This window comes from Trematomus bernacchii, unplaced genomic scaffold (assembly GCF_902827165.1).
Source record: "Trematomus bernacchii unplaced genomic scaffold, fTreBer1.1, whole genome shotgun sequence".
NCBI lineage: Eukaryota > Metazoa > Chordata > Actinopteri > Perciformes > Nototheniidae > Trematomus > Trematomus bernacchii.
Window position 1 is genome coordinate 5,718,577 of NW_022988050.1, and position 22,780 is coordinate 5,741,356.

Genomic DNA, 22,780 nt, shown 5'->3' on the forward strand with positions numbered 1-22,780 from the left:
TTGAAGCAGTTTCTTGCATCTACTACCACAGTGGGGTTAAAAATATCATTAAGAAAAAAGTCGAGGGGGGAAAAGGAGGTAAGAGGTAATGGGATTACTTGCCAAAAATATCTGCTACCGAGTTCTGTTGTGGCTAGTGGAGAATAAATAAAAAGGGGTTTGGGGTTCCAGCATGTCAGCCCGTCTCTCAAAACACTTAAATACAGAGGTACTCTCAAAATATTGTATAACAAAGTTATGGCAAATCTTTTTACAACATCACCCGACAGACCGTAAGAAAAAAATCCCCCCCTCCCCTTCTCTTCTACCCTTGAGAAAAAAAGCAACAAAATACATTTAGATGCCCATGGTCATGCCTACTCAACCCCTATTCAAACCCGTTAAAATACTCCCTCCCTCCCACCCCCCCAATCCCGTTCACAGTTTTCTCCTCTTAAAATAATATTAATAATCATTAGCATAATAATCACGTATCACATATGCAAATTGAATGGGTTGTTGTTGCTTCCAATGATGATTTGTTTTAAAAAAAGTGCTTGTTTGATTCCATTTACACAAAAAAGGAACAGCAAGAGTGGAGCAGAAAGTGGTGACTTCAGCATGAGGAAAAGATCTCGGATGATGTTTCTGAGACGTCCGTAACGGGATGAATTTAGTCTTAAGCTTCTTCTTTTCTACTGGCCAAAGCAGGCACAACTAGAGAAGTATGCGGTTAGACGGGATTCATTAACCGACGCCTAAAGCTGACAAGTTATCTTAAAGATGCCGTGTGCTGAACTCCACTACAATTCATACTACCTCGTGTACACATGTGGCTCTCTAAAGAAATGTGGATGTCTTCACATTGACACAACAGTACCATAATCTCAACAAAGCTACACGCAGTAGAAACCAAACATCATCATGTATTGTAATTTGTTGTTCCGACGAGTACAAAAGAAACAAAAAATCAAAGCTTTGTAGTCTCAAAGTACACCTGTAAAAACTGTGCCAATTGCATCTCATAATACAAAGTCTTATTACACAAATTTGACTATTTTTCCTGAGTTAATATGTTTCTTGTAACAGACAATATATACTTTTTTTGCAATTTGAATTCTGGGCCTTTCCCTGCCACACATGTTATTATTGAAATTATCAACATTATCCATTATTACTTTACAAATGGTATGATTGGTAAAACACAAGGGTTTCCAAAAAAAAAAAAAAAAGTAAGTTTATAGCTACCCTCTAAATGTTTTAAATTACATTTAAATCTACGGTACGTTCATATCAAAATCACTACTCTTAAACAAAAATGAAGCGACTAAATACATAATAAAAATGAGAATATTTAAAAAAATTGCATTTGAGGCCATGGAAGACCCTCCCTGGTCATTTTGTATTAACAATTAATGGCAGTGTTTAAAAAACAAAACTTTGCTACAAGAACAAAATTAGGATGGGTGTGGGGGCTGCATGGACAGTAACAGGAGCCCCCTGCTGGATTCACCTCGTTTGACCCTTATCTGAAACTTTGGCTTGTCTGGGTTTTTGATCCTGTACTCACTGGCTCGCCGACGTCAGCTAACAAACTGGTATACCCTGAGAATTCTGACACTGGAGTCCGTATTCGGTGGTCCACCTCCACCCCAGGATCGCTGCCGTAGCCCAGAGGGGTCCGCCGCCCTGACTTGAACTGGGAGCCAAAGGCCTGGGCGAAGTTCTCGATCTGGTACATGGTTTCTTTTGGGGTGTTCAGTGGGGACAGGTCGGGGTAGCTGGAGCCGTTGGTGGGTGCAATGCCCACTCCGGACTTGGGCTGCGGCCCCTTGGATCCGTCTGCCGAGGCAGTCAGGTCCTGGGGAGGTAGGTTGAAGGTGCCCGGGGAGTGCTGCTTCTCCAGCTGCTCCGTCAGCTCCTGAGAGGGGGTCAGCTGCTGGTGGCTGGTGGGCTCCAAGCTGAGGTGGTAGCCCGCCTGGGAGGGGGAGCTGACCAGCATGCCGTAGTGGGACTTGGAGGACGACGACGAGGAGTTTGACGAAGGGGCAACGATGGGAAGCGGGGAGGACACAGAAGGCGGGTAGCCACAGTCCAGCGGAGATGTGGCGTACCCGTGTTTGTCTGAGAAGAGGGGCCCCGTGGGGCTGGAGCTGCTGGACAGGAGTGGGAAGGGCCCCGTTTGGCCAAGGCTGGGGAAGGGCCCGCTGTGGCTGGTGCGCTCCAGGGCCTGCAGGAGGAACTTCGAGTACTCGCTCATCACTGCTTGCTTGTCGCCACCGTTGGGGGAGTCGTCCTCCAGCTCAGGGGTGACGGGGGCCGCCGGCTGGAGGTCGACGTGGTGCGGGTGGTCCGACAGGTCGAAAGTCACGTCGTGGTGGTGTTGCCCCTCTGGCTTATGGCTATAATGCTCGAGCAGGGTCTGCAGCACCTCGTCTGGAATGCCTGACTTGTCGTGCTTGAGATCCAGAGGCGAGGTGTCCAGCATGGCCAGCGTGGGCTCGGGCCCCAGGGAGCCGTGGATGACGCTGTTGCCCTGGGATACCATGTGCAGTGAGCCGGCTCCATAGTCATTGTTTACAGCTTGGAGGTAGCGCCGCTTTTTCACAAACTGCATTGCATCATCATAGTTGCTGCTGGTGGTGGGCCCCTGCTTGTTGAGCCCGGGCCCCTGGAGCAGACCCATGTTATCGAGGCCCGAAACCTCCACGTGATCCATGGAGTCGTGCTTCTGCCCCAACCGTTTCTGTCCGTCGGCGGTGTCTTCCAGAGCGAGGAGGCCCTTGTCCAGACCCTTGCGGCCGGCTTTTTTAAAGACCAATTTAGGAGTACGTCCCTGCATGTTGGGGTCGGAGCCCGAGGGGTGCTCCATGTCGAAGTCCTGCATACTCATCCCCCCAGAGGAAGAAGCTGCTGATGCCGAGGCGTTCTTCTTCCTCTTGCCGCCCTCCCCGTTTTTGGACTTGGCCCTCTTGCGTCCGGAGGTGGTCGAGTTTCCCTGAGTGAGTGAATAGCTGCCCTGGCCTAGCTCCGCATCGCTGAGCTCCAGCATGCTCGGGTCCAGGCCCTTCTTTATGGCTTCTCCACAAGTCCGTTTGTGCTTCAGTAACCGGTCTGTTCTTGAGAAAAACTAAAATTGGAAAAAGGAGAACATGGATAAGGATAAGGGAGGACAACCAAAACCGTTCTAAAATATTGCTCTCAATGACGTCTTTTAACTTCACTAATCCCATTTGAGACAGGGATTTAAAGATGGATTTAAGTGTGGAAAGCACAGAAATAAATGTTTTTTAGATTTGCAGACAAAATGATAATAATGCATGTTACTGATACACATAATTCAATAAAGGATCACTTCAAAAACAGCATCAAAAACATATATAAAAGCCAAATTGCAAAAGACATCAAATCAAAGAGAAAACGGCGGTAAGCTCCCTATCAAACAGACCACAGATAACCTACTTGTTGGCATGTATCGCAGCGATATGGCTTCTCGCCACTGTGTGTCCTTTTGTGTCGCTCCATATGGTACTTCTGGATAAAGCGCATGTTACACTGGTCACAGCTAAAAGGCTTCTCTCCTGAAAAAGACAGATGACGGTGTTAGAGTTTGTGTAACTACAACATCGCTTATATAATCTGATTATGCAGATAAGCAAAGGGATGTGTTCCAAAAACACAAGACTTTATATCCAAGGGCAGAAACTCACCACTGTGGATCTTCTCGTGCCGCTGGAGAAGATATTTCTGGATGAAGCTCATGTTACACTGACTGCACCGGAAAGGCCTCTCACCTGTGCGATCAAGAGTACAACAATCCGCTCACCACATTAATTATCTCCTAGCCCGTCACCCGACCATATGGTCACAATGACAGTTAAAGCTGTGGCATCAAACACCAGTAAGACGTATGAGACTCACGTGCTAAACACTTCATATAGACATTTCCTAGAGAAATGGTGTTATATTGTGTATTTAGTGTGACACATAAGACAAAGAACTATACAAAAACAACTGATTTCCCATGTTTAAATTGTGACACGCCAGTACGCTTGGAAGAAGTAATAAGGAAACAAGACAAGTGATTTCAAATAAACGGAAACAAAGTTTTCCTCCTAATCATTTATGTGTTCAAGTTCTAAAAGCAAAATGAGGTATTCCCAGCAAAGAGGATGACTAAGACTTCCAGAAATACATGAGTAATCATTGAGTCATCCGTGGCTTCTGTGATTTCCTGGTTTTAACTATGGCCCCAAGCACTCATGGGGAAGGGGAGACAGGGTTCATACACTTTTTCACCAATGATTTTACAATGACTTTTCCATGGCATTTACCTAATTTTCCATGACCAAAAGAATTACTCTTTCTCAGCGGTACCACTGAAACATTTTTATTTTAACATGGTAAACTGGAAAATAAGGTCTGCATATGAGACATGTTGTGCCTATCTAAAACCAATCAAATAGTAGGCTTACTAGCTTCTACAGGCTAAAGCAACTAAAATCTCTCACCAGCAAAATACCGCGACAGTTAAATGCCATTTTACGTTTCATTACTATACGATACAGTATTTATTATCATTATAGTATTACTATTTCCGCGATTAGATCAAATAAAATTATATTTGATGCAAATTTGGTTACATTTCCATGACTTTTCCAAAACTTTGGGAAAAATATTGTTTTCCATAACTTTTCCAGGGCCTGGAATTTGCATTTTGAATTTCCATGACTTTTCCAGGTTTTTAATGACCGTAGGAACCCTGGGGAGATTAGTTAGACCGGAGGGTAGTGAAGAGTGTCATTTTATTTTCCTAAGAGTGCTGTTTTTATTATTGCCTAATTGTGTTTTAGTGCAATCCTGCTAACACAGCTTAAGAGCAGGTAACATGCAAATTGATCACGGGAAGAATATTTACACAAGCATAGTTTCATTATAATGTTGTTAGCTCTAATACAGCCTCAACCAGGCGTCTCTTATTGGGAGATCTAATCAGCAATGGTGCAAGGAGGAGTGGACATAGCTGGTTGAATTGAACTTATCAACACATAATTTAATATAGATATATAGGATAAGAAGTAAAAGGCACTGGCAAGCAGCGAAAGCCTCTCACCTGTGTGTATGAGCACATGTCTGCGCAAGTGGTAGGAGCTGCGAAAGGCCGCGTTACAGTGCTCACAGATATGTGGTTTTGAGTTGGGGGACATGCAGGCTCCTTCTCCATCCAACATCATGGCCTACAAAGAGAAAACACATCAGAACATGTTAGATACTGAGATATTCTTCAGGCAAATAGCACATTGTTCTGGTGTATTGACAGGGACCACAGATAAGGGATTAACCTTAGCATCGTTGCGTTTCCTTCTTGCCTTGCCTCCCTGCCCGTCCCCGTTGTTCCTTCGCCCTCTTCTACCTGCAGACTCTTTTGGCTCTTTACCCGGTCTTACAGGCATCTGAGGACACACAACAACAACAACAGGGTAAGTTCAGTAAATGGCAGAAAAGGGACATAAATTGCTAGTTAAAAGGGTCTACAAATTCAAGTTGAACTAGATATCACTAAACAATATTAAGAACCACAACCCCTTCTCACCTGTTCTCCAAGGGAACGGACGTTGCTGAGGCTGAGGTCATGAAGGAGCATATTCTGGTGATTTTGGTGGTGATGGTTGGCGAAAGACATGTCCGGCATGTCATTATTACTTTTCCCCGCGCCCCCTCCAGCACAGTTTATCCCTACTCCTCCACCCCCACTGTAGAGGGGCATGCGGTAATCCAGCTCGCTTAGTCGCTCCTGCTTAATGCCCATACTGTGGAGGAAGCCGCCTGTGTTCAAATTGCCCTGGTGGTCTGGGGGAGAGTCGCGTTCTTTCTTCAGGATCATCTCCTGAGGAAGCTCGCCCATAACCGACTGGGAGGCGAGCCGCGTAAAGCTGGTGACCGGCGGCAGGTGGCTGAACATAAGCATACCTGGTGCAAAATTGGGATCCATGCCACCATTGCGCAAAAACTCATTGCCTAATTTGTCTTGGATAATACTCATGGTGGAGGTGTTGCTTTGTGCAGGGAAGAAGAAGGGCAGTAGGTCTAAAGAAGAATGCAGGAGAAGGGTTTCCTGAAAGAGAGAGAAGAATCATGTTCATTATTGGTGATTTTAGACATTGATACGTATAATACAATCAAAAATATTTGTCAGGTTTTGTCATTAATTTATATAAAAACACCTAATCTCTAAGGCCACTCCACCTAAAGTACTTCTCACTTGTCGTTAGCCTTCAGTGTGTGCAAGACAATGTTCTCTCAATTTCCCCTGTGGCCCATTAATTACGTAATTGGATTTATTAGGCTTTACGTAAATAGTCGTGAGAAACCTCTGAATTAAAATAAACAGCTCACTTTGTGAAACTGTCAACACAACAGTGAAGCGATAAATTGTAAATACTGTTTATACTACATGATATACATGAATATAAAACATGAAAGCAGTTAGTGGACTTTTTCTTTTATCTCAAACCCAGCAATCGACTTTTGGCACAGCTTGGAGCCAACGTTTATATTCTTTTACAATTAGTATGTCGAATACTTCAAAGAGACCGTACCATCGCAATGGCCCAAATTCCACATCAATCCCCAAATGAAATAATAAATAGGTCAACCATCATGAAAGAACCTAGTATTCTCTATAACAAACACAAAATAAAGACATTATTAATACACATTTGAATGAAAGATAAATGCACGTGTCTGTGTATTATTGAAATACAGATCTCTGGTTAATAAAAAACAGAGACACTAAGATTGTGAATTATATGAATGATATATGTTGTAAGTGTGTGAGGGTATAAAGTAAAAAACTGTGAAGCTCTATACTTAATAAAATACAAGCTTTGGAACGAAATTGGTTCTATATAATTAATTTAATAGTAAATGGAGAAAATAGCAAAAACCTGCGTCTGAACCCTGTATTGTTCTGCTTGCGGCATTTAGCACCACATGTGTTTTGGAATGTAGCCAAAATAAAATCTGTGCAAAAGCTTGAACGCCTTCACAGACATCCCTATTGTTTTTACACTTTGATGCATACTGAATCACACCGCTGGCCATGTTTGGTTAATAAACCATCACGAATTAAAAAAGCTGGGGGTCATTGATTTCAATACAGGCACACTAATCGGTCCACTACACTTGTCTAAAACAAACGATATTTAGGTCAAATACAGCTAGACATAACAGTCAAAATAGGCAGGCTTGATGTGTTACTACGTGTATCGAAAGGAGCACAGAAGACTGGAGTGAGAATGTATTGTTTAGTCTACACTAGCCGACCATTTGGCTCCTCCACACTGAATTCAACAGAAAGCGGATGAGCTTTTGTGATGCATAATAGTTAGCTAGTTAGCATAGCAAGCTAGCCGGTTTACCACAATGAGACACAATCAACGCACCTTTACGTCCTCAATCAAAACAATAGGCTAAGACAAACTAAAACCAAAGATCGGCCATTCACATAAAGTCAAACCAACAATCAAAGTTATGTTGACTCAATCAGCCATGTATGTCTTTGATAAATGTGTATTTTTATCCTATATTATCGATGTAACGCAACGTTTAGCATGTTACCTAGTGTTGCTATCAAGCTAGCTAATGCTAAAACAGGATCCATGATTTGATGCCATTAACGCATATTGGCTATTTAAAAAGGTACATATATGAGGGGAAGCATAACACAAACAAAGGTATGAATCAATTCCATAGAAGCAAATACAAAACAGTGGGACATGTACATTTTAACAGCAAGTTTTAGACAAATAAGGTCATCGGTATAAATTACTCATTCTCCAATTCCCAAGCTTTGATGACGCTCGTGAAATCAAATCTGTCTGGCTTCGAGCAACGCTGGCGCTCTATTTATTGTTAGCTAACTTTAGCTGTAATTGCTCCCGGATAAGCCTTACCAGCACATTTAGCTACCAAACACATTCCTCGGCGACTGCTGTACACGTGGACTTGATATCCAGTGCTAAACAAAACTGTACGCTTTGAAGCAGCTGTGTTTATAACAATCAAGCTGCCATGAGCTAGCTAGTTAGCTGCTAGCTTGCCCCGAATGAAAACCCGCATTACGGCCCATGCAACAGAAACAATGATGCTGGCTCTCGGTGCATCTCACCGTCTCACAATTCCGTCGGGTAAAATCTCGACAAAGCTTAAGCATTCACCACAAATAAAATACTATTTCGTTTCCCACTCACCTACACATGACCGCAGTTGGTTAAAACGTGCCTGTATTCTCTCCGTATTCGCCGCTTTGGGGGTTTATTGCCAAAACATTGTTCTCCGGCGGTCGCTGCTTTCGTCCATCTTGTCCTGGCGCGGGGAATTATGGGTGTAGTAGGGACGGGTCGTGAGAGGAGACAGGCTGGCTGAGGGAAGAGAGAGGCTGGACAGCACAGAGTGAGAATTATAGTAATGTAAACAACTTGGACACATTAACATGAAAACATCATGTAATGTGGAGAGACATGGCGTCGTGCAAGTCTTTATCTTTTTTAATTCAGGATTCAGAAAACGTCCCAAGTAAAACACATATCTCCCAGACATACAGATTGTCAACAGCTGACATGACAGAAAACACCTAAATTAAATGTAATGTAATTATTCAGAAAAGGACACTGGAGGACATGATAAGCCACACACATTAATTTATGGAAATAGTTTAATTGGAAGATAAAACAATGTATTGTTCAGGGTTCCTTTTGAAAGATTCAATGTTAGATAAAGGTTCAATATCACTTTAATGTTGAATGAAATATGTAATGAACGGTTGGATGTATATTTGGGAATGTGCATTACTGCAGTACTGAAAGGATTTTGGCAAAATATAAAAGAGGAGAACATATGATGAAAATATCTTTCACAATGGATCCTTTGTTGTCTATACAAAGAGTAACATTTACTTTGTTGCAATAATTGTCAGGTTTATATAATAAACATGTAATTTAGGTACATATAAGGTACTTAAATGATAACCTTGTATTTTTTTCGATTTTCAAGTAAGACATGCATCAAGATTCAATTTGAAAATGTTGATGAAAAAAGCTAGAAAACCATAGGTAAATAAATACTATTAACACAAATAAACATAAATTACAAACAGAGGGCAAAAGTAAATTCATTAAATCAATTAAGTAAAAGGACATTTCCATTCATAATAAAATAATAACACCTCATAAGAATATGGATGCTGATAAATAAAAAATGCAAATGAAAACTGCCACAAATGTTGAACTTTGTTAAAAAATTAAGACAGTATTGTTTTTTATGTGTATGATTCCGATATATATAGCACCATCTTCACAGTGAATTGATTTATTTCGATATTGATTAATGACTAATTTCATTAGGGAATTGGCTCCACGATAGTATTGATCAGTTCAGGGGTAATCTGCACTATGAATGAGAACATCCCTGTTTCAAAATGTAATTATAAAATCACATTTGTTTTGTTTGTGTTGTCTCCACAAAGTGAATGTTCATGAATAACTGATGATGGGGGTGAACAGGGCTCATATTTTGACCTTGTTCTGTTGTCTTCCTTAGATTGAATAGAACATGTTCTGTTGTTGTGTGATGCATTCACCATGATGAGTGTGTCCTTTTCCTTTATTGTTCAGGCACTACATTTGTGGCTTCGTAGAAATGGTTATTTTGAATGCTAATATAATAATCCTTGGGAGATTTCGTTTCTCCACTGATGCATTTTTATTTGACATTTTATATCAGCTAGAATTAGGAAAATGAGGACATTGTGTGTGTTTCTCCTGCAGTTTATGCAGTGTACTGTTTACCACACTTTACATGTTCTTCTGCTAAAAGCAAAACATGTCTTTACTCATTAACAAAATAAAGAGTTTTTGTTATCAACCTGTTATTGACAGATATCAGATTAACCCTTTAACTGCCAGACCAAGAAAAAAGCTATGGAAAAATTATTTGTTTGCATTTTTTTATCAAATGGGCCACAAATAACCACAAACACATTTTTTTTTTTGACTGACCACACAGTTTTGTTTGTATGAGCCTCTACCAACTGGTTGAGCTGGCCTTCTATGGTAAAAGTGCATTTTCAACAATCATCATATACAGTACAGTATTTGTATGCATCAAACTCAAATAAAACACAAACTCAAATACATTTGTTTCTTTTATGGAAAATGAGCAATATATACAACCAGATATATTCATAAAAGATAATAAATTATAATTGTAAACATTTTAATAATAAAAAAAATACTTGCTCATCTTACTGTATATGCTGAATTGGCCTAACAGGAAACCACTGGCCTAACAGCAAATGTCTATATCCTGTGTTGGCCTAACTTGCTCATCTGTGAGCAACTTTGGGCTGTATGCCATGCATGAAAGGTGCTATATAAATTATTATCACTCTTTCACTCTGAGACTCATAAGGCAGTACTAGATTTAGTAATATTACCATGAATCTAGCTATGTATTTACCACATTTTATTGAAAAACATCTCTGAAACTCTGAAAAAGTCATATTGCTAGTTTACCATAAAAGGCCAATTCGACCGGTTGGTTGAGCATATTTTCCAAAAAAATAATTACACCCTTGTTCAAACTTTTTTTGTGCATCAAGTTATCTAATTATGTTCAGTCAGTACTCTGACACTAAAATATGTCAAAAATGATATGGTTACCTTACACAAGTTGACCAAAAAGAGCGATTTCTTCAACAGTGATTTTTAGCATGCCAACTTTCTCAGAAGAAGCTAGCTGAAGGGCTTTCTGTTCAAACCACAGTGACATCTAGAGGTTGTTTTGTGCATAACATGTCAACCAAAGGGTAGAGCTGGCTGAATCAGATGGAGTTAAACCTTTTTTTTTTTTTTTCAACAAGATATCAAGACACAAAATGTGCTCTACCAAATGGTGGCGCTGGCAGTTAAAGGGTTAATGCCTTACAGTCAAGAGTTCATGGTATGCGCTTCGGGGGAGCTAAAAGCAAAACAATTACAAAATAAAATATCACTTAAAAATTACTGTGGCGGTTAACATTATTGACTCATCATGCAACCCTTTACGAAATACTAGGTATCAAGTATAAAGGCATGTCATGTAAAGTGTTTTTGATAGGGGAAGCATACTGTACTTAAAACACAATTAGAAACACATATTATTGTATGAAGGTTTAAAATATCGAATAGCTGAGATTCTGTTTTTTTGTGCACAGTTCAATTTGCATGTGTCATGTCCTCTGCTGATAAAACATCAACATATTTATTATGTCCAAATCCAAAATCATCCAGTAAAAAGTGTTTTTCCAATTGGTTTTCATTGCCACTTATATTGTATTCACTTCTAGAACTGAACAACTCTTTTCCTGCTGCCCTTGGAGTTAGTCCAACTAAATGTCTCACTCTGTCTGTTCTTCCTACCAGCCCCATACTCCTTTATTTCCAGTTAATCAACACAGCAAGGTCATTGTAAGATTATTGTATTGACAATGGTGACAGAGGAAATTACAATGCAACATTGTCCATGCATTCAAACTTGATATTCCTCTTAGGACTAGTGCCATTACAGCACCTGCTTTTACAGGGGCATGAACATATCTTACTATTAATACATTTACAGAAGAGACACAATCGTGATCATATTAAGGCGCTCATTGGAAAGAAAAGAGCAGTTATTCCATTTTCAAATGCTGTAAATAGCTGTAACGGCGATAAATCATATCAAAGTTGATCATATTCTCATAGGGACTTGGTGTTTATAGGCTATAACCCATTGTTGTTAATTGTGTGTATTTCTGGATACATTTCTCCACAATCTGTCAGACTGACTTACATTACATTTAGTTTTCTTTAAAGAATTATGCGGTCCATATTTACAGTAATTGACTCAGGTTTACTACCACTACAGTAACACTAGGGGGAACTAAATAGCCACCAATGACCCAAGGCTTAGACTAACCAATTTAATAGTACAGTGTTTCCCATAAGAGCCACCTTATCAGACATCAGGAAATGCTTTTAAAAGTAATGTGGAAACAAATTAAATTAAAGACTAAAAGGCTGCCCATGGTTTATTTCCGAGCTGCATTGTTTTCCATCTACCTGATTGTGCACAGACATAACACAAGATCTCTCTCTGTACCCTCACATCAGCTGCCCCACCCCCAGAGGAAGAGGAATAAACCACCCGTGCTGCAATTCGCCTTCAATCGTTAATTAGAAGTCACTACAAGAGCGTGTTCCCTGAGGCAGAAGTGCGCACTGTAGCCTGCTATTCACATTCACAGGTCTATTGAAGCAGCACCTGGTTACAGCGAGGACAAAGCCTCTGAATCGAGCTGTTTGGATGCAGCTTTAGTAAACGTAACGTTTTGAAGGTGGTTTATTTTTCCTGCATGGATGACAACTGAAGAAAAAGTTGGCACTTGCAGCTGACTCTTTTGCGTAAAGGACCGAATCTGAATCATGTATTGCGCAGAATCTCAGCTCATTTAGGATTAATTTTCAGGAGAGGCGCATCTCAACCTCACAGGATGCGAGACGCGCGCTGAATGGATTTTGGGCAGGGGGGGAACAAACTTGCGCAAAGAGCCTGATTCTGCACAAGTATCGATCACTTGTCACAAGTCGGGGATTGACACAATGGCAGCCTTACGGAAGAAATTTGGCGAGGACTACCAGGTGGTTAACACAAACCAGGGCATTACTTTTTCCGCACAGGTGAAGAAGAAGCGGCAGCGGTTCGTGGAGAAGAACGGCCGCTGCAATGTCCAGCACGGTAACCTTGGCGGGGAGACCAGCCGGTACATCTCCGATCTGTTCACCACTCTGGTGGATCTTAAGTGGCGCTGGAACCTACTCATCTTCATCCTCACTTACACAGTCGCGTGGCTGGTCATGGCTTCAATGTGGTGGGTGATCGCCTTTATCCGGGGCGACCTGAGCAACGGCGGCCACGACGACTCCTACACCCCGTGCGTCGCCAACGTGTACAACTTTCCCTCCGCGTTCCTGTTTTTCATCGAGACCGAAGCGACGATCGGCTACGGCTTCCGCTACATCACTGAAAAGTGCCCGGAGGGTATCATCCTCTTCCTCTTCCAGTCGCTGCTGGGCTCCATCGTGGACGCCTTCCTCATCGGATGCATGTTCATCAAGATGTCGCAGCCGAAGAAGCGCGCAGAGACGCTGATGTTCAGCCAGGAAGCGGTCATTTCGCAGCGGGACGGGAAGTTGTGCCTCATGTTCCGAGTGGGGAACCTGCGGAACAGCCATATGGTGTCCGCGCAAATCAGGTGCAAACTCATCAAGGTAAGCTATAAGTTAAACACGTAGTTTATTCAAAATCACTCAAAAAGTAGGCACACTTTTGCGCAGTGGGCATTTGCCTCTTGGAGTCATTATCCAGGCTAAGACTAATTGGCAGTCACTTAATTTGTTTTGAAATTGCTCATTGTGTTTTATGAGTGCTTTCCAAGTCATGCGTTGCATTCTCATTCATCTCCAGAATTGATTGCGCTCCCTGAGGGCCTTTATGATTTGTAGAGAGCTATGGGTTTAACACGAGGCTCCAACATAAGATGTATTTTAATGAGATACCATTCACACCCTGCAGCAACTATACTTCAGTAACTGGGTTTGTCCTGGACACTGTGTTGTGTTTCTGCACAGGATGCAGCATATACAGTTACAACCCCCCCCCCCTCAGTGTGCCTATAGCCTTCAACTGTGCTAAGATGAGATGAATGGGCCCTCAGGGGACAACATACACGCCTATTGACTAAACGATCAATCAGAGCAATTCTTTTCCTGAGTGGGCTGCAATGTAGTAAAGACTTTTTCTTAAGGTCAGTCATAAAGACAAAATGCCACTAATCTGAAGCACTGATAGTAGGAAGAGATTTACCTTTGCATGACGTGAGGGCTGGTTTCAGTGCTGAAGGTATTCTGAGGATGGAAGGAGCTTCTGGCTGTGATGAAAGAGAAGAGGATAACATTTTGTCAATTTCAAAACTACAAGAAACTGCAGCGATGATTACTGCATTTTAAGATTGTATCGTTAAATTAGGTTTCTGAAGTACCAATAATACTTTTTGTTCTCTGCAGAATTTCTGACAAACAGCTGGACAGCACTTATTTTCTACACATGTTGTCCACATGCATTGCCACAAGCAGATATTTCTTGACAGTTGTGTGTCTAATCTGCAAGCCCTACGTTTTCTCTCCGTAGCAGGAATGTCTTTTAAATGTATTCTATTTTTTTTTCCTGTCCAAACACTAGCCGATATCTAAAGGAGAGCGGTGCTTTGTTGTGACAGGGAGAGTTAGTCGTGCTTTTGTCTTCTCTGCCGAGTAGCGTGATGATCTCAAGTGACAGTTTACTTTCTGAACCTCGAGGGAAAGTCTCCAGAAAGCTCCCAGTATGTTGGTATTAATGTGGTTATACTTCATCTTCTGTGATTTTATCCAGGCATATGATATCATTTGAAATAAGGTTTTCTGTTCAGTCATTTTACATTTGATGAGAGTAAAAGTATCCAGTAGGGCAATAAAAGTCACCCAGTTTAACCCATCAAAAGCCTCAACAATGTATAAAGGCTAATGTTCCAGCTTTCACTTCAATTCGTTTTTTTCCTTCTGTTATCATTAACTATTTAATGAACAGCCGACAAAAGGCATAGACAAATATGGTGTGCTAATTGCAATTAATCAACCGGGCATCATCAAGTCACAAATCATAATTTCTTGTTGGTCTACGAAGGCTATAGGAGTCACATTTAGAGCGTTTAATATTCTGTAATAGTCGTCCATGACACATTAAATCAGTTATTTCAAACAGAATATTGGTAGTAGGACCATGCTTTCATGTTTTACCTTGCTCTGAATAATCTGTACCAATAATAAAGATATCTCCTTAGTAGAATTACCCTGTTTGGCACAGGGAACTTCCACACAGTTGGGAATTTAGTTATTTTTGTATATCTTAAGGCCTATTGGATAAGTCTGAATCTTGCACACAATATTTAAAACAGAACTAAGTGCTGCAGTGTGTTGCAGAGTAGATTACAAGTACTTAAGGTACACTGCACCATACTTAATCTTCCCTTTACCGCTTAGGTCTTTTTTTTTAAGTAAATGAACCTGCCTGAGTGTAATATAATTAGGGCAATAGGGAAAGTTTGTTTATTAAAGTGTTCAACTTCTCACCATCTGTCTCTGTGATTTGGTAGTTCAACAGACATCGGTTGATCACATTTATGTGATGATATTACTTTGGGATTCCTGCCAGTAAATGATGAGCTTTCATTAAATGTGTTTGTGGACGGTCAGGCATGCAGGACTTTGCTAATTATCCGCTAAAAAGCATCACGTCCGTGTGCAATCATTCGTGCCGCGAGGACCAACAGACAACTAACTTTGTACAGTGCAGTTTCATTTTTCTTTTATTGTTCTGCTTCTACAATTATATAATACCCTATTATAAGGTCAAACCTCTACTTTCTTTGGCTTCTAGATGAAATGTGTTGTTAAAAGGGTTGCATTGTGCAGGAAACATTGTTGCTGAATAGATGGTGTTATAATGTGTCTTTCAAAGTGTGTGTTAACTGTCTCAGTGATGTTTAAGAGCCCATAAAGCATTGGGCTACAGTAAAGTGACTCTACATCACCTCGTTGTGCTCTACCTGGCTTGTGTTCCAGCGATGCACGGCTCAAGGTCATTGTTAGGTGGGCTCCTAACAAAGCTGACTGGAGATACAAGACATGCCGCAGTAAATCCAAGTGATGGAGCTGTGTAAACGCACAGTGACATGGCAACTGCAATCAATTTTCAGGGAACGGCATGGGCTGTAAATTCTTACGGGACCTGGATACTTAGATAAAGTTAGTCACATTCCTGATTAGCAGGCACGTTATTTACAATGCAATGTCATGTATTCATTACGCAGGACTGCATCTCTAACTTTTCAACACTGAAGAAAACACACAAGCAGAGCTGTCAGGGAATCTGCTTTAAACACAAGCAAACCAAGTAAGCATATTTTGGGGCAGTGAGTTCAGTTTTTCAGCTTTATTATTTTCACACTTTTTTATATTGATTCAGAATTTGATGTAAGACTATTGTCCTCATCCTCATGTTGTCAAAACTAGGGCTGGTAGATTATGGCATAAAAATAATAAATCACCATGTAGGGATTACGATTGTTCAACACAATTATTGACTACAAATTGACTTTGGAAACATCATGCTTTAATTCAACCTTTTTAACAGTTGAATTCCTGAAAATGTTTAATGGAATTTAACAGAAAAATAAATAGCGTTTTTTTAATGGAAATTAAAGCATTAATGCAGCGTCTATATGCTTTAGATGTTTTTCCCCTGGCTATAGTACATACATATATAATGCCAGGGCTGTTTGCTTTTCTGAACCATTTGAAGGCCTGAGGCTTAAAGTGTCGTAAATACAGTTGCAAAGTGGGAGGGGCCAATGGTCCTGGAAGTGTTTTCACCAATTCTGGACAGGTTTTGGGTGGAAGTGTAAAATGTTATACATTTGTTACTATTTGTGACTTTTTGGTGTGCAAAACAGTTATTGATACCGGCATTACAATATTTAATAGAAAAGAAAATTAAAGGCACACAACTAATTGTCAATGTTTATTAGATAAATATTGTTTTCTTTTTCTACACTTTACTACACTTCATTGTGTTATTTTAATTATTCATGCAAACATTATTCCTTAGCAGCACTGTGCTTTTCTCTACATTCATAATGCATATTAACTTTAGAAGATAACTGTCCTTGAATTTACATTAATATTAATGCAGCTTTCATTAATAAATCAATACAATGCAGTGGTGCACTGACAGAATATGAGTTTAATATATAGGTAGTAGAGCCAGCAGTGCATGTAGGAATGCACCCGGCCTAAAAAGTGCGCAATTAAAAAAAAAGAAGCAATAGAGCGACAGCTGGGCGGTGCTCGTCAATGTCAACAGACACTCGTCTCAGTGGGTCGGTCCACAGGAGGAGATCAGTGATGAGGGCTAGTTCAGACAGACAGTAGCAGATAGACAGGCAGGCGTTTAGCTAGGCAGGCAGACACACGAGCGTGACTCGCCACATCTGCCACTGTCTTACTCTGAAGGACAGGCGGAAAGTGGTGAAGAAAGAGAGTAGAAGACCTGAGAGAAAGACTTTAATGGTGCTGTCGAGAGATTGGGAATGGCAGCCCGAAAGTGACGCCTGTGTGAGCATTACGTTTGATGTCCAGCTCAAAGGTTCCAGCTGCACATACACACGTACACAGATGCATTAAAGACAAACAAGGTGCACACACACACACTCTTCTGTTATAACTTTCACTGTCAGTGTGTCTTTGCATCGCACTCACACACACACTCTGCCTCTGAGGAGGAAGTGAGTCACCAGGGAGAGGGCCTGCTTTCACTCAACCTGAATCTCAGGTGGCTCGGTAAATTAAGCACTCCCCCTCTATCAGGTCCGCTTCTAAAGGCCATTAATTTCCCCCCCTGTGACACTGACTGTTTAGCGACGGTTAGCGAACACAAAGCTTTCACCTTGTTAAAACCATTTAGTGTCAAGCCGCCTTCCTTGGTGGAGGTATAATTTTGTTGCGATGGAGCTATGAACAGTGTCTGAAAAATAGCAGCTTCAACTCTCACGACTAGAATTGGCTTAAATATGACTTCCCCGGAAATTGGTTTCCAAAATCATATCCTTGAACGAGCATTGCTGAAAAATGGGACACCTGCCTGCAATATATCAACGACAATTTAAATGTTTTAATGATTTGGAGAAATAAATTAATTAATATATAATCACAACAGGCTTTTAAAAATGATGTCATGTGCTTCTGCCACTTAAAGGTGTGGGAGGAAGCTTTTCAAGAAACGGTGATCAAAAGCAATATGGAAAAAAACACACAACCATTACACTTGTATTTAAATGTTATGCTTGCCTGTTTGTTTCACCTTATCTCTATTAGATGCAGGAGCATGTTGCAGGAAGTGGGTTAATTAACTACACAAAGTGCAATTATATGAAAATATCAAAGGGAAGCAGCAATAATTAGCACATCTATTCATTTAACAGATATTTCACACATCGACAATTCATAACAATAAACCATACGCTGCTGGAAATGACACCGATTTTGATTTGCATTTAAAGTAATCATTGGATTAGATTGATACTGCTTTCAAACAAAACAAGTTTAATTGATCTTCTCCGACTCTTAGCAAGAAAGCAAATACATATATTATCTAAAATGTCAAACTATTTATATAACTTTCAAACCAATAATCCCTTCCTTGGTATTTACACTGCATCTATTACACCTTTTATGATGAGAAATGCCATGAAGAAGTGTATCAAGTAGAAGAATATACAGAGTGGTTGATTTAAGGACAAGGAGTTGGTGTGTGTGTTTTTTTTTACAGCTTTTCCCTTCTTGTTTTTTCCCCCCCAGGCATCCACACTTAAGAACTGTTGTTTTCAAAACACCCACACTTCTAGATTTCAGGGTTTCATTCTGATTTAACTTCAGTCGACATGGAACATAGGCGTCCTGTCTGCAGATTTAGTGAGCGGCCATCACTGATACAGCATGATGGGTGACACTCTCCCTCACCACGCCAGGGATCTGTGGGCACAGACGTCTTCCTGTGAAATGTCACACCCTTCTCTCCTCAACATCACTGTGAATACAAATGACAATTTGTTTGCCATCTGCGGACCAAGTGGCTCCTCACTCAAAGGACCAGGGAGGCGGCTCTGCATACAAGTTAGCATGAGGCATCAGGGAGAAATATTCAAATTGAGCCATAGCAGAATGTTACTTAGTTTAGATTAGACATGTGCAGTTTTTTTTTGCTTTGTTTTCACTAGTGTTGATGGTTGAATGGGTTGGAACAGGGTTTTTATTTGTGTCCTTCTTGGTAAAACAAACACAATTTTCTTTGTATCAACTGCAGTAAGAGGCTTGCAATAAAGGCACGTTTAATATATATAAGCTCATAGAGACGTTTAAGCATTCTCCCTCATTCCATGGTATAATTCAACACTTAAAAAAGTACTTCATTTGATTGAGCTTAGTTTTTCCAGAGCTAGCACTAGTGTCTTCACCTTTATTAGAGGTGAGGCTACCACAGAGAGTTTTTAAGTTCTCTAATGATAGTAAAATATTATTGTCTTAAACTACAAGTGTTACCAATGTTCATGTGGTCAAACAGAATAGCTTTACACCCTTATTCTCACCTTTACCCATGTCTGCCAGTAAGTGGATAGCAAACAACATCAAGGTCCTGAGAATGAATGTTCTTTTCTCTCTGTGTATTTCTTTGTATTTTTACATCAAAAGCCATCCTCGTGTCGGCAAAAAGGGTCGAGTTTTTTTTGTTGACTCATTCAACTCAAAAATAGAAATCCCATCCAATAAAATTTCCCATTTTACACAACGTCCAGGTCTGGTGAGTCAATCCAGCACTAAAGCAGAAGGTCAGAGGGTTGCATTTAAGTGCCATCAATTTGCAGGAACATCAAAAATAAATCCTGCGGCTTGGATGATGGAATTGATCCTGAACAACTATGATCAATTTTAGTTTGCAGGCTTTGTCCTGCCTGCGTTTGTGCTTTTAACTCCCTCCTTACTTTAGCTGCCACCCCAAACGTACTATTTCATGTGGAACTACGTCTAATCACAGGAAAATTGCTTCTCAAAGCTATTTCATGGGACCTTTAACACAGCTTCAGTTACATTCCCATCAGGGTTATACACCTGCAAAAAAATACATGCATACAGTAGTTCTAAAGGGTTATGGTTGGAAAATGTCCTCTAAAGTGGAAAATAATATTCAACAAAACTGTCTCATATCCTGAAGCAAAATGGATGAAGCCTTCAATTATTGTTATTTCATTACAACAAAGACGTGACTTGAATATTGGAGGTTTTCTATTTGCCATCTTGTATAGGCTAATATCAGCTGCTTTGTCGAACAGACACTTTCATTAAAACCACAATAATGATTTCAAAGAAAACATACATTTTGGGAAAATGCCCTCTTTCCCTTTCCTATCAAGTGTTGGGGTGAGATTGATACTACTCTATGAAAGTGATATTGATCTTTATTTTTTTAATTCTCCCCAAGAAAGTTAATAATATAATCTAAGACTTCAAACTACAACCATTAAGAACAGATCAAACACTTAGGGCTATAGACCTAGTGATTTTGAAATTCAATACAAAGCATTCAGTGGTGGTTTAATTACACAATTTAGAGAAAAGGTTGCAGAATGATTCTCAATGTTCTCTTGTAATAATAAATGAAATGTTAAATGTCATCATTATTTGTTTTCCAGTCTCGGCAAACCCCAGAGGGCGAGTTCCTTCCCCTGGACCAGTGCGAGCTGGATGTGGGTTTTGGGACGGGGGCGGACCAACTCTTTCTGGTGTCGCCTCTAACCATCTGCCATGAGATCAACACCAAGAGCCCGTTCTTTGATCTGTCGCAGCGCTCACTCATGAATGAGGAGTTTGAGATCGTTGTCATCCTCGAGGGCATCGTGGAAACCACTGGTTCGAGCATTCCCTAATAACTTTGACTTAACTTCCCATTCCCTTAACATTTATTTCATCATCATTTAGCCTTTGGCATAGAGCATTTCTCAGTAATATAAAATAAAATATTTAAGGGAATGTTTAATTTCATGGTCTTTAATTATTTAATAGCACTTCTACAGTACATCTTTGTCATAATACATTTTCCTCCCATCTCTGTCTGTATTTTTCCTAAAGCAATTATGCACTTTTCATTTCTGTTCCCTGTCTAGCTGTCTGTCCATTCTGATTTAATAGCCCACTTTCTACACATTTCTCAGTCCTTTCTTTTTCGTGTCTGTAGTTAAATGATTTCTCTATGTCTCTTCACTCCATCTTAGGGATGACATGCCAGGCGAGGACATCTTACACCGAAGATGAAGTCTTGTGGGGCCATCGTTTCCTCCCCGTCATGTCACTGGAGGAGGGCTTCTTCAGAGTCGACTACTCCCAATTCCACAACCACTTTGAGGTCAATATCCCTCCCTACAGCGTCAAAGAGCATGAGGAGAAGTCCTCTCTGACGACGGCAAACTCGCTCCCTGCCGCACTGACCAGCTCCTCTCCCCAGCTGGGAAACAGTAGCCGTGGAGGTCGCAGAGAAAGGCTCCTTTCAGCCGACTATGCAGACCACGTAGATGACAAAACATCCAGGCTACCGAGCAAACTCCAGCGCATGAACTCCACTAAAGATGAGCACCACTGGCGGGGACTGAAGACAGGGTCAGTCCTGCCTGGGGGAAAGGCCTCCAGCACAGGAGACCTTCCACTTAGTATTCAGAGGCTGAGGTCTAGCTCCATCCCCGTTGTGAAGAAAGAACAGCTGGATGAGCAGGTCCAGCTGCTGTCCTTGGATGGAGATGTTGAGGAGTGTGAGATGGATAAACACAGACTGCCTAAAGCCATTAGCACCATTTATGCTCCAACCCCGGTTCAGATTCCCTCAAAAGGGGGTCGGCCAGAGGACAACCTGCCCGCCAAACTGCGCAGAATGAACGCTGACCGCTGACTTCTGCAGACTACTTTTAAGACGTTTTGAAATTAAATCAGGCTTGATGGGCATTGCATATAAACAAAGACTACTGTGATACAAGTTTTATTTTTTTTCTGCAGATTTGGGCCAGTATTTTACATTTAATTAGGGGCTCTCTACTTAGTTGTCCATTGCCACAAATAGAAGGACAACGCCAATAAGCCATCCATCCGCTCATACTGTAAGTCATTTTTGATAGATCACCATTTGTGCCCCCCACTGACTTTAAACACTTCCCTTGTTTCTTTCACTGTCTTTCTTCTTAGAGTTGCATTACATACTTTATTATCTTAAAAGACTATACCCGTTAATTACCAAAGTGGCAGTAATAAATAAGACTAATCTGGAATTCACCATTCGCTAAACCCCTCCTCCAAACAGCGATTGTCCAATCAGTAACCAGGCACTGCAAGTCTGTCAAGTTTGGGATTTCTATTCCTCAAGCGTTTCACATTGGGCATTTTGTGCCCCTATTTCATAAGGGAAGATTTGCCGGATGTTGTGGACTTTCAGTCGACTGACCAGGGATGTGATAAGGGGTGTGGTCAGGAGTTAAACATTTGTAACTTTGTTCAAACAAGGGCCAAATTTAGTGAGTCCACTTAATTAAGTTTCTATATAAGAGTGATACCTCTGAATTTAAAGAGTTTGGTCGTCTGGGAAACCGTGCGTATATGTGCTCTAGTCTCAAATGAGGTGCAAACGTCAGCATGTACCACAGCATACCTGCATAACTAAACGACTGTTAAGGAGCACGGTATGTATCATGCCTAATAGTAGTTTATGGGGTTTACAGGTCAACAAAAAACCCTCACAGCTAGCACATACCACACTGTGTGAATGCTGATACTGGAAACTCGCAGGGTATGCTAACGTCACCACCCAATCCTGCTTAACTAGTGTGGTTGTTTACTTTTTACAGGGATGTATAAGCTTAACCCTCACTGTTTTAGCACAATATCATGTATGTTGACACCAGGCGCATATTTACGAACTCTTTAAATAATTGTAATAAGAAGCAGTTTTAAAAATCAGCAGAAGACCGAGTATTCAGCTAACAGAGCTAATGTTAGCTTAATTAGCTGCTAATTTACGTAAAGCTGGAAAAATG

General features: G+C 40.8%; 2 protein-coding genes across 3 annotated transcripts; one reads left to right on the plus strand and one right to left on the minus strand.

Moving 5' to 3' along the window:
- Positions 1-417: 417 nt before the first annotated feature.
- Positions 418-8,414, minus strand: znf281b (zinc finger protein 281b). 2 transcript variants are annotated; one of them, XM_034119838.1, is made up of 7 exons: positions 8,232-8,414; positions 5,573-6,094; positions 5,322-5,432; positions 5,093-5,216; positions 3,690-3,773; positions 3,442-3,560; positions 418-3,109 (listed from the first exon to the last, which is right to left on the minus strand). In XM_034119838.1, exons 2-7 carry the CDS (start codon positions 6,020-6,022, stop codon positions 1,505-1,507), a joined length of 2,493 nt encoding a protein of 830 aa, XP_033975729.1. In that variant the 5' UTR covers positions 6,023-6,094; positions 8,232-8,414; the 3' UTR covers positions 418-1,504. The 2 variants fall into 2 exon arrangements, with proteins under 2 accessions (XP_033975729.1, XP_033975728.1); XM_034119837.1 differs by having other exon boundaries at positions 3,690-3,782.
- A 4,039-nt stretch (positions 8,415-12,453) lies between these two features.
- LOC117473853 (G protein-activated inward rectifier potassium channel 1-like) lies at positions 12,454-21,989 on the plus strand. Its single transcript, XM_034119781.1, has 3 exons — positions 12,454-13,328; positions 20,399-20,615; positions 20,978-21,989. The coding sequence occupies exons 1-3, from the start codon at positions 12,660-12,662 to the stop codon at positions 21,643-21,645; spliced, it is 1,554 nt and encodes a 517-aa protein (XP_033975672.1). The 5' UTR covers positions 12,454-12,659; the 3' UTR covers positions 21,646-21,989.
- The last annotated feature ends 791 nt before the right edge of the window (positions 21,990-22,780 follow it).